General features: G+C 45.2%; 1 protein-coding gene across 4 annotated transcripts in view; it reads left to right on the forward strand.

The window, feature by feature from the left end:
* The first annotated feature begins 2051 nt into the window (after positions 1-2051).
* The window catches only part of EIF2D (eukaryotic translation initiation factor 2D), an 18866-nt gene continuing 9246 nt past the window's right edge, over positions 2052-11671 (forward strand). For 2 of the 4 annotated variants that reach the window (XR_003003936.1, XM_024751189.1), the window contains exons 1-7: positions 2061-2227; positions 3142-3332; positions 4824-4907; positions 5387-5477; positions 8040-8147; positions 9990-10243; positions 10749-10866. Coding sequence is in view for 3 of the 4 variants with exons in the window: in XM_024751189.1 (XP_024606957.1) it covers positions 2172-2227; positions 3142-3332; positions 4824-4907; positions 5387-5477; positions 8040-8147; positions 9990-10243; positions 10749-10866 (902 nt within the window). In the remaining variant the exon portion in view is untranslated. Of the gene's footprint in view, positions 2228-3141; positions 3333-4823; positions 4908-5386; positions 5478-8039; positions 8148-9989; positions 10244-10748; positions 10867-11671 lie in introns of those variants that run through there. The other 2 variants (XM_024751188.1, XM_024751190.1) reach the window with 2 other exon arrangements.

Genomic DNA, 11671 nt, shown 5'->3' on the forward strand with positions numbered 1-11671 from the left:
TTGGGACAGGCATATTATAACCACCTATAACCATTGTAGACACTCCCCAAAGGGGAGGAAAATGGGAGGCACACAGGAGTCACTGATTATAGCTAATACGAAATCCATCAAGGCATGTGTTGCCAGTTCCTTGATTATGGCTGAAGTCTTGTGAATGACGATTCTTGGCTCTACCCTCTGGACTCTAACTTCTACCTTTCCTTTTTAAAAACAAATAAATAAAAGAGAGCCTGTGTTTGCAGCTTACCCAAGAGTGGGCATCAGGTTGGTAGCCCTGTGGGGCTGTACTGGAGCCACAAAGGGAAAGTTAAAGAATCTAGGCTTGCTGGACTCAGGGTTCAGCCAGCTCGCCTAGCAACAGGGCCATGGGCAGGGAGCAGACAGGTCCTTGATGCAGGCAGAGAAGTTGGGATGGCGCCCTCCTGGGGAAAGGGAGATCTCGCTCTGCCAATAGGGAGGCAGGATGCTGTGTACAGAATCTCCTTGGGTCTTGGCTCCTACTTGTCGACCATGAATTAATTTTTAGGCTGCTAATCTGTGCCTTCTCAGCCAGGACATCTGGTGTGTACAATAGTTTTCACAGCTTGAAATTTCTAGTATTCCCTTGAATAACCTTCCTCGGCTCCTTGGACAGAGACTGCTTCCGTGGCTGTATTGCAATAGGCCTGGTCAACAGCACAGGGTCTGGCATCACACACCCTGAGTGTGGCTGGGTGGGGGCCCAAGCGGACAAGGATCTTTGGCACTCTCCTCCTCTGGGCTCCTCTGACTTTGGCTTTATGGCTGGGGTGGTTCAGAATAAAGGCATGGTGGGTCAGAAGTGCAGGAGGAGATGGAGCTGTGGCTGGCCTCAGATTAAGGGCAGAGATGGTGGTGGACAGAGACTGTGGAAGGCCTAATCTTTGTTATAGCCCAGATGGACTTCTCCTCTGTGTGACTGTATCACCAAATTAAAGCAATTAGGATTTTTTTTTTTTCTTGGTGGATGGACACTCTGCTCTGAAATTTTCATAAGCAAAATTAAGTTTAGTAGGGGCCAGGACCCCAGGTATTAAAATCCTTGTATCCAGGGTACACAGCAGTCCCTTTCAGGGAAACCCAGTCCCTCACCCCTGCCTGAGACTGTTTTTTGTTTGTTTGTTTTGGACTAATATCTACTATTTATTGGAAAATTTCAAAGCACCCTGCAACATATCACATACGTTATCTCAGTGGTTTCTCACAGAAGCCCAGTGAAGTATGTATTATTACCTCCACACCTTACAGAGAATGTAAGAGTTTCAGAAAGGATAAGCCATTGGCCCAAGATCACACTGCTAGGGAGAAGCCAAACCATAATTTGATCTTACTATGCCTCAAAATTAGTTTTTTATAAGCACTCTGACTTTTAAAAATTGTTTTGGAAACAAAATTCCCCCAAATAATGCCAGAATGCAAAAGGTACATAAAAATGTCCAAAACTGTGGGGTTTTTTAACCAAAAATGTTTTAAATAACAGATTTGAAGATCATTTGTATAGTTTTTTCCTCTTAACAGGAGGTCAAACCTGGGACTAAAGTGGATTCCTTGTTATTGTTATTATCACCTCATGTAAATTAAAAAACAGGAAGGAGAAAATCTCGGAAAGAATTCTAGCTGAGGCCCCAAGTGTGCAATAAAACGTAAAGATTTTAATAAACAAAAGCCCTGAAGAAAAGCATTCAAGAGGCCTGCAAGTTTAATAAAACACGAGTTCAATTAATTTTGTGCAGCTGAACTAAATTGAACGGAATGAGAGCTGGCAGAGCTCCTACTCAACACTCTATAACGCTGATGGAGTAAAAATGAATAGAATCGCTGTTGGCCCCAGAGATAACTACAGACGCGCCCGCTCAAGCCACTCGCGTAGGCGCAGAGCCGAGCAGAAGGGGTGAAGCGCCAGGGTGCACCGCTCCGCGCAGGGATCCGCCCCGCCTTCTCCGGCCCCGCCCCCCACGCTTCAGTTCCCAGCCTTGCCACTAGGGGCGGCCGCGAAGCTGCGCGGCCCCGGTTTCCAGCCGGGCCCCTTTCCCAGCCGGGCCCAAGCATGGCTGCCCCCAGGACTGCGGGTCGGGAAGCCGCCGTGCTCGCGCTTTCCTGACAGCCCCTGGCTGCTGTGGTCTCCTTCTCTTCCCCAGGCCACTGCAGCAGACATGTTTGCCAAGGCCTTTCGGGTCAAGTCCAACACGGCCATCAAGGGGTCGGACAGGTGAGGGAGAGAAGAGCCTGCTCTGCCCACCAGGGCACCCAGACATCTCTCAAGCTCGGCTGGCTCACAGCCTTTTCTGGGCTGGGTCAGCCGACTTGGGGTGGAGGCCGAGGGGTGCAGCCGGAGAAGGGACCCCGGGGGGCGGGCAAGGGTGAGTTAGACGTGTTTTGAGAGTGAAGATGGAGAGGAGGCCTGATTTATCTCCCAGGCTGTCTTTTGGATATTTTAGTGAGTTTACGAGAAAGCGTAATTCAATCAGCGCGTACTGACTGCAGTCTGTTTAAGGTGTCGTGGAGAATGCAAAAATGAAGGAAAACGGGATCCCTGCCCTACCAAGAGCTTTGAGTCCCTTGGGAGAGATTAGATGGGGCACGGAGAACTACAAGTATACGAGAAGAAGTATCTAGTGATTACCACTGGCAGGAGAGACAGATGGAGGGTGAGTTGAGAGAGGATAAGGCACATGTGGTAAGAGCTGTTTTGCAAATGAAGGTATCACCTTGGGAATTTTGGAGCCAGTGTTCTATAGTTGTCATTCTTGGTGCCCTGGCAGAGCTGTTTAATCATAGGTTGACAGATTTGTCAAGCATACATGAGAAAGGAGTGGGTCCAAGAGCTCTGTGTGGAGTCAGGAAGGTAGGGCTTAGTTTCCAGGGGCAGGCTAACTTGGGTTGCTTACCGGATCTCAGTTTTTTCCTTTCTTTGTAAAATGGAAAGACATGCCCCAGGAACATGTGAAAATAGATGAGACATTGGATGAGAAAGAGAATGGGATGTTTTGGAAGAGTGAGAATAGGGCATCATCAACCAGTCTTTTTCCTGGCCCTCGTGATTTTATAGTAAGTCTTGAGTCCTCAATATTTATTAAAATCCATCCAGGCAGCATACATACCAGGTATGTGTGCTCTCTGCAGGAGAAAGCTTCGGGCCGATGTGACAGCTGTTTTCCCCACTCTTGGAACGGATCAGGTCTCTGAGTTAGTACCTGGAAAGGAAGAACTCAACATTGTGAAGTTGTATGCTCACAGAGGGGATGCAGTGACTGTGTACGTGAGTGGTGGTAACCCCATCCTATTTGAACTGGAGAAAAATCTATATCCGACAGGTATGGCAATGGGATGGAGATGGCCATTACTATGGTCCTTGCCTAATATCTGTTTCTTCCATTAATCTGTCTTCCTTAAAACAAATAAATGCAAAATCTCTCTAAGAACCTTTTTGGATTTAGTCTCCCTAGAATTGGGTCTTTCAAAATCAGAAACTGATATAAAAGTGAGGGAAAAAAGGGTTAACACAAAAAAGAAGGTGGTTGCCAAGGGAAATTCTGAGGTGAAGAAACACTTGTTTCTAGTGGGTTAACTAGGGATTGGAGCAGAGGTCGTGAAAAGGGTGGAGTTTCAGGGCATGTAGAAAATGCTTCTTAAAACGTTCACTAGTGGAATTTTCTTAAGATACTGAAGAGATACTGTGATGGGAAAGAAGCTGGGTTAGTTAAACTCCATACCCAGCTGTCTTAGTGGTGGACTTTGGTTGAGATATCTCACAGGGATTCTTTCTGAGGCTCTTGTCTGGCTCTCAGGATTCTTTGCTTGCTTTCTTTGTCACAGATTGCAGAGAGGCAGTGTCCTTTTCTCTTTTCCTTGGCCGCTGACACCTACTTTGTCATTTGGGGGCTTTTCTTCCTCCCAGCTTGGCTGCAGCAGTGCAGTGCAGTCTCCTACCCCAGGCCACCCCTGCCCCCACCCTGCTTTGCTGCTATACACATACAAGCCCTTTTTGATCTAAGGGTTTTACTGCTAATCCCTGTGGAAACAGAGAGAATAAAAATAATAAACATGGGAAAGTTTCAGAATTTCTTACAGGCTTGTGCCCTGGTTTCGGATTACTTGCTTCTGAGGTCATCAAAGGAATCCTCGTGAGGCCTCTGTCCCTACTTTTATCCACTATGGCCATTTTTGGTTGCTGCAATCCAGGTGGAACAATAGGTGCCTCCAAGTCTCAAGTGACACCCAGTTTCTTAAGGCTCCGCCTTCTTCAAGACTACAGCCTCATTGAGAAGGGAGTCAGCCTGATGTAAACTATAGGGAATGTGTTTCCCACAGGAAAAGGGGCACTCAGTTCCCGGAGAGGGGAAAAAGGATACTGGACAGGCAAAAGCAGATGTTCACTTCATCACTAGTTTTAGCCTTACACATAAATATCCAACTTTGGCAATTAAACAGACTCTTAAAGCTGTAGCTCACTTCATGTGTCTTCCGACCAGTAAAAGTGATAACTTCTCAAGATCATAGATTGAGAGAAACTACTGCAAAGAGCTCAATATAAATATGTAAAGAATGCAGGTCTCTAAGGCTAAAGGGAGCAAGGATTCTAAAGTAAATAGCATATAACATATAAACCGCTTCACAAACTTGGGGTAACCTAATAAAAAAAAAGAGTGCAACTTCTTTGGGCATCCCCTTACAACCTTCTCTCTAGCTTTGAGTTGAGTTTCTTTTCTATATCTTGATTAATGTGCCCTTAGTGTTTGGCTTTGCCATTCCCCAGGAGGTTGACTTTTGGGCAGTAAGTGTTTTCTGGCTCTCTTCTTGGACAGTGTACACCCTGTGGTCTTATCCCGATCTTCTACCAACATTTACAACGTGGCCCCTGGTGCTTGAAAAACTGGTGGGGGGAGCAGGTAAGAGTATTTTCCTATATTCTGGATACTGGCTGAAACCTACTTAGTAAAGGCCAACTACTTTAATAAATGTACCCATTTTGTGCATTCATATGATCGAAAAATAGAATTTTTCCCCCATGTCTGTTGCATCTCTTACTTGGCTGCTTCTATGAGCTCTCTGGGCCTCTCTGACCCTGCTGTAAGGCTTAAATAAGATAAGTGACGTGAAAGTGCTTTGTGAACTGCCATATGCTATACTTTAGATTAATAAACTGAATTTAGGAAACCAGAATATGATAGATCATGGAACTGGACCCTCAGCTTGGTGCTTCAGTTTGACCACTAGTCTCCCAGAAGGAAGAGGTCTGATCCTCAGTTTGCCACTTTTTATTTTCATTATGAATAATGTAGTTGATGCTTAATAAATGTATGTTGAGCAAATGAATAAATGATGAAGTAAACTGTGGAGTTAGTTGCAATGCTTTTGTTTCCTGCAGATTTGATGCTGCCAGGACTAGTGGTGCCCCCTGCTGGTCTGCCTCAGGTACAGAAGGGTGACCTCTGTGCCATTGCCTTGGTGGGGAACAGGTACTGTGCCAGTCAGCTGTGCCTCTGGGGAAAAAACTTAGGGAAAACTTGGGAGGGGTGGGAGTGACAGCTTCACAGCATATGGATAAAGGATTAAAAGAAAAAACAGATTCTTCCTGAACAGAGAGTGGGGAATGGCAGTGAGCCTGTGGGGTGTCCATACATCTGGGCCAAGTGTATTTGCTCCTGCTGCTTCTTCTTTTTTAAAATTTATTTGTTTTTTTTCTCCTTTAAAAATTTTTTTCTTAGATTTACAGAAGAGTTGCAAGTATAGTACAGAGTCCTGAAATATTCCTTACCCAGCTTCCTGTAATGATAACATCTTGTATAACCACAGTACAGTTATCAACACTAAGGAATTAACATTGGCACAGTCCTTTTGACACTATTACAGACTTGATGCATATTTCCCCAGTTTTCCCACGATGTCTTTTTTTCTTTTTTGGTGTTCAAGAATCCAGTCTAGGTACCACATTGCATTTAGTTGTCATGCCTTCTTAGTCTCCTGTCTGTGACATTTTCTTGGCCTTTCCTGCCTTTCATGGCTTCAACATTATTTTTGTCTAACATCCACATCATCATCCTCATCTTTTAATTATTTTTAATAGGTTTATTGAGATATAGTTTTCATACTATAAAATTCACCTGTTTCAAATGTACAGTTCAGTGATTTTTTTTTAGTGTATTTACAGGGTTGTTCAGCCATCACCACAGTGTCTCTTTTTTAAAATAAATTAGGAAGTAATCATATGAACAGTTCTGAAAAATCAAAACCCTCTCACCCCATAATCCTTTTCTCCTAGAAGTAACCATTATCATTCTGATGCATGTCCTTGTCAGCCTTATTCAATGCATATATACACGTGCATATAAAATGTATGGTCTGGGGTGTGTATGTTTAAAAATACAAATAAACAAACTTTATCCCTATTACTTTTTCACTTCAGGTAGTGGGGACATTTTCCATGTCAGCAAGCACAGAGAAGCTGAATCTTTTTACCCACTGTGGGGTGATGGGAAAAGTCCTCTTCTAGTGGACATTGTGGTTGCCTCTACTTTGTCTCTACCACAAACAAGATCTTCCTGATGCCTCCAGGGACACTAGTGCCAGTATTTTTCTAAAGTAGATACTAAGAAGCAGAACTGTTTGGCTGAAGAGCGTGCATATTTTCTGTTGCCCTATAAAAATGCTGTGTCAGTTTTCCCTCCTACCTACAGGGTATATGGAGCCTGTTTCCTTACATGCTCACCGACACTGGATATGATGGGTCATTTTCATTTGTATCATCCTGAATGAAAAATGACATCTTATTATTTTACTCATTGCTTCTTTGAGAGAGAAACATGGTAGGCATGGGAGGGGTCAGTGTTTAAAGATCTTATTTTTGCTGCTCATATTCTCCTATTTTCCTTGAACATTTTGGAACCAAGCACCTAGAACTGTTTCCTTCCTTGTTTACCTGTAGCAAAACTTGAAGTTGAAAAGAATGGTGAAATTATTGTTTTTTCCCCCAGTATTCTATCCAAGATAGGAGAAAACTACATAAATGTGTATTTGGCCTCTCAGTTTGGCATTTAGAATGTATGTGGGAATGAAGCCTAGGTGGTTTATGGAAGGGGGTGAGGGTACAAGGGAGTTTACTAAAACTACAAGCCAGGTTCGAGACTGAAGTTCTTGAGCCATTGACCATTCCAAGGGTGGAAGACAAAGACCCATCTTTTAGGAACTGGGAAAGAAGCCAAATTCAAAGATTCTGTGGCAGGAACTGACCCATGGGCACAGTAAGTGGAGCCACCGGATTAGCAAACATTTTTTTGAAGTTCAGGTGTTGGGAAATCTGCCTTTGAATCATCTACCTTAGGTCCAGGCAACGTTGCCAGGCTTGTATATTCCCCTCCTGTTAGCCAGCTGGACACCAATCCTTACAGGCAATGTGTGAACATTGCTGAGTAACAGTGGGCTGACAGAGATTTCCATTTGGGCTTTGGTAGTTTTTTGTAGTTATTGTAAATGTGGTTGTTTTTTATATTTTGGACACATCCAGTTCTTAGATAGACAGTTATACAGAGCAAGCCCTGTTACAAAGAACCAACTCAGAAGGAACCTTTAGTTGGTACCACTGTATCTCTCTTCTCTCTTCCCTGTGGCATCCCTCAGCCTAATTTATGGCATATGAATGGCCTCCCTTCTGAATTTCCATATAGGATGGCTATGCCTTTTTTAAATGGGGAGATAATTTATATTTTTGAAATTAAAGAAAGGAAACTTTAAATATCCTTCTGAGTCCTGCCTGGGTTTGATTCATAATAATATAACAATGATAACATCAGTAGAGGAGTTACTTACACAGAAGGGAATATTTGGTCAAGGAATTTTTGAAAGTCATATGTGTAGGTAATTTGAATAAGATTGAGACTGCACTGAGTTTTAGCTCTGTGATACAAGTGGATGCTTCAGATTTGCAACCGTGGTGCTTTGAACACATGTGTAGAAAGCTGGTCCTGACATGTGCCCTCCTGGAAGACTTTCCCTGACCCTTGTCTCTGGCCTCCTCCTCTCAGAGCCCCTGTCGCCATCGGAGTTGCTGCCATGTCCACAGCCGAGATGCTGACCTCAGGTCTGAAGGGAAGGGGCTTCTCTGTGCTCCACACCTACCAGGACCACTTGTGGTGGGTTCCATGCTTTTTCTGTTTTATAGGGAGCTGGGTGGGCGGAGAGAGCACGGGGCCTGGATTCAGAAGCGAGAGTTTTGATCCCTGCTGTGTCCTTAGTCAAGTTGCTGACCCCAGACATTAATTTCCTTGCAAAATGTGGAGAAAAAAAAAATATATATTTTTTTGCCTGTTTAGAAAAGAAATTACGGAGAACTTCATTTTCTAGGTGAACTGTAGAATCCTAGGGCTGGAAGAAGGCCTTAGGGATTGTCTTCTCTGCCTCTCAGTACAGTGATATTCTTTATTTTTATGGCACTGGTCGATGTGGCCTTTTCTGCCGTGTACATTAAGGCATTTTCTGACCCCATGACGAGTGCTCGGGAATTCTCACATCTGAATCCAAATCAAAGTAGAGTAGATCCTCAGGCACCTGGGTGATAACCTGATTACTTTCATGTTGTTCAAGTTCCACATTTCGGATCTCGTCCTCATTATGGAACTTGCACTTTCTCACTGTGACAGTTGCTCTCTGGAGCTGTATGTGAGTTTATTTTCTGGTTATTTTCTTGTCATTTAACCAAAATAGTAAGTAGTGCTTTTCTCGAAAGCAGTATACCTGGTCTTTTGGCCAAGTGTTGTGGCCTGTTGGTATAGAGTTACTCTTACGTTTTAGTCAGTCTTGGAGTTACTTGTTTTACAAGTATTGGCCAAGCCCTGCTTTGCTGGCGGTCCAGCCTCATCAGCCTGGGTTTCAGCAGGCGTTTGAGGGCTGCTTACTCACGCACTCCCAGCACCTTGTTTTCTGACTCTTAGTCTGGGCAGTTCAGGTCCTGTTGTCTAAATTGTCTTATCAGTGGCTGCCTCAGTCTCCCCTCCTCCCATCCTTTCAAAATACTTATGGTATTTACCTGATCAGAATAGCCTAAACATACGCTGTGGCCTCACTAGTAGCCATACTAATAAGCCTTGCTGCAGCTGTTAGTAAAACTTCGACTTGCATAATCTTAGTTAACATAAAGCTTTTTGCTTTTACCGCTCTGCTACGTGGCATCCCTTTTTTCCCTGTCCTCATAAGGCTTAATGGCATAAAACCATTGTAATCTCTACTCCGCAGGTTAGATTGCATTCTTTTTTTTCAATTGAGGTATAGTTGATGTACAATGTTGTGTTAGTTTCAGGTGTACAGCCAAGTGATTCTAGTGATCATTAGTATATCTAGTGATTCTAGATATAGATATATACATATATGTTCCTTTTCAGATTCTTTTCCATTAAAGGGTACTACAAGGTATTGAATATAGTTCCCTGTGCTCTACAGTTGGTCCTTGTCATTTATCTATTTTAGATTGCATTCTGATTTAACACAGAAGCAACTGTTTTTGCAGTCTTGAGCAGTCCAGATGTTTGTAATTTGTTCCATACATTCAACCTTGGGTTTGTATTTCACCAAACTGGTACTACAGATGCGTTTGCAATCTTAATTTGGTTATTTAATTCAAAATAGTTTTATTTTTAATTTATATGAAGGGAATACTTTGGAAGGGGAGCTCCACTTTAACTATGCTGTCTTTAATTTTTCTCTGTCCCTGAATTTCTGTTAATAATATTATTATTCCTTTGGGTTAAGGAGGAGGCAAGAATTACTCTCCCCATTTCAGAGATGAGGAAACTGAGGCATGGGACTTCTCTGGGCCCAGAATTGGAAACAGATTTTGAGAGGCACACCCAGGTTCTCTGGCCTCTCCTGGACCCCCCTGCCTGTGGGTCTTACTCTCTCTGGACACCCGCTGACCCCCTGACAGGGGCTGGAGAGTGTTGCGGCTGCTGCTCAGTGTTTCTGACATGAGGTTTTTGCAGGCGATCTGGAGACAAGTCCTCTCCACCATCCATTGCTCCACTGGCCCTGGATCCCCCAGATCTCAGTGAAGAGAAGGGGTCTGTCCAGGCAGACACCACCTTGCAGGGAGACATGAGGCGCCTGACCCTGGAGGGAGAGGAGGAGGAGGGGGAGGTTCAGCAGAGGTGTGGGGAGAAGTCCCTGTCGGAAGCCACAGAAGACCCCAGTGTCGGGGGCCTGAACCCAGACCCCACGGACAGCAAGACCCTTCAAGGTACAGCTCTGGCAGAAGTAGGGCAGTCTCCTCTCAGTGTAGGAGACTTAAGTGCTCTGCTCTGCTTCTGACTAGAGCGGCACTACAGCTCCGGGAGGGGAGGGGAAAGTCCTTATTTTTGCTGAGGGTGGTGCCACAGCCCTTTGCCATCTTACCTGGGAGTCTTCCGCATATGTTGCGTTTCCCTGGTTACCCGTTGACTCTGCTATTTGGACTGTTCCCAGCTACACGGCCCTCTTAGTTTTCTTCTGGCTCTGACTTCTCTATCAGAGAAGCATCTGCGCCTGGCTGGGTGGGACTTTGTGGCCTGACCCCTTCTGTGGGGTGAGACCTCTGTAAAGGCTCAGTGTTCTAGAGAGTCTGCGAGCTTTGGTGCCTGGGAATGGGCTCCTTCAGAGCTGAGGGGTCAGGTACGGATGTCACTGTGCGGGGAGTTTACTTACCTGTGCTGCGCGGGCCTTCTGCGGCCCTCAGGAAGGATGTGGTTCTTGTCTTTTCCTTGCAGAGCAAATGGACGAACTGTTGCAGAGATGCTTCTTGCATGCTTTGAAGTACCGCGTCAAAAAGGCTGACCTCCCTTTACTCACCAGCACTCTCCTGGGCAGCCACATGTTCTCCTGCTGGTATGGAAGGCATGGTGTGGGCTGGGGGCCGGGCGGCGGGTCTGTCTCTTGCTCTTTGGTGGTAGGATGGGACGAGGCTGATGGGGGAATTGTTTTAGGGACATGATGTGGAAAGAGTGAAGTGGAGGGTTGATCTAGCAAATACTGAGTTTTAAAGACTTAAGGTTTAGCCAGTAAAAGGATGTTGAGGAAATGAAGGTTAAAATTCGCAAGGCGCTTTGGGCACTGCCTCTGCTGTGGTGATTCTGGGCTCTTTTACTGGTCCGGCAGCATGTCCGGCCCCGGGAGGGCCCTGGGGCAGCCTGTTTGTCTGGAGGCTTCAATCCCCTCACTCCTTTCTGAAGAGTAGGTGGGCCAGCAGGAAGAATCGGTGTGAACCCCCCACCCGACCCGCACACACAGCCACCAGCAGAGGGAGTGTTACACGTGGGTTGAACCTGGACTTTGAAGACAGAGCCATCTGGGCTCAAAAGCCAGCTCCCCAGGGTGTTGGAGCAAAGGTGTATTTGAGCCCATTACCAGGCTTCTCTGAGCCCTGATTTCTAACACTTGTAAGATTGCTGTCAAGATCAAATAACCTGACATTTAATAAGCACCCAGTAAATATTATCATGTCAGGAGATTTGCTTATTGATTTTCACCTCAAGTCTGAATTTCTTTCTGAGAATTTTGCTCTTTCTTAAAAAAGTGGTTTTAAGGGGCTTCCCTGGTGGCGCAGTGGTTGAGAGTCCGCCTGCCAATGCAGGGGACACCGGTTCGTGCCCCGGTCCAGGAGGATCCCACGTGCCGCGGAGCGGCTGGGCCC

This window comes from Neophocaena asiaeorientalis, unplaced genomic scaffold, assembly GCF_003031525.2.
Source record: "Neophocaena asiaeorientalis asiaeorientalis breed wild unplaced genomic scaffold, Neophocaena_asiaeorientalis_V1.1 scaffold67, whole genome shotgun sequence".
NCBI classification, from domain to species: Eukaryota; Metazoa; Chordata; class Mammalia; order Artiodactyla; family Phocoenidae; genus Neophocaena; species Neophocaena asiaeorientalis.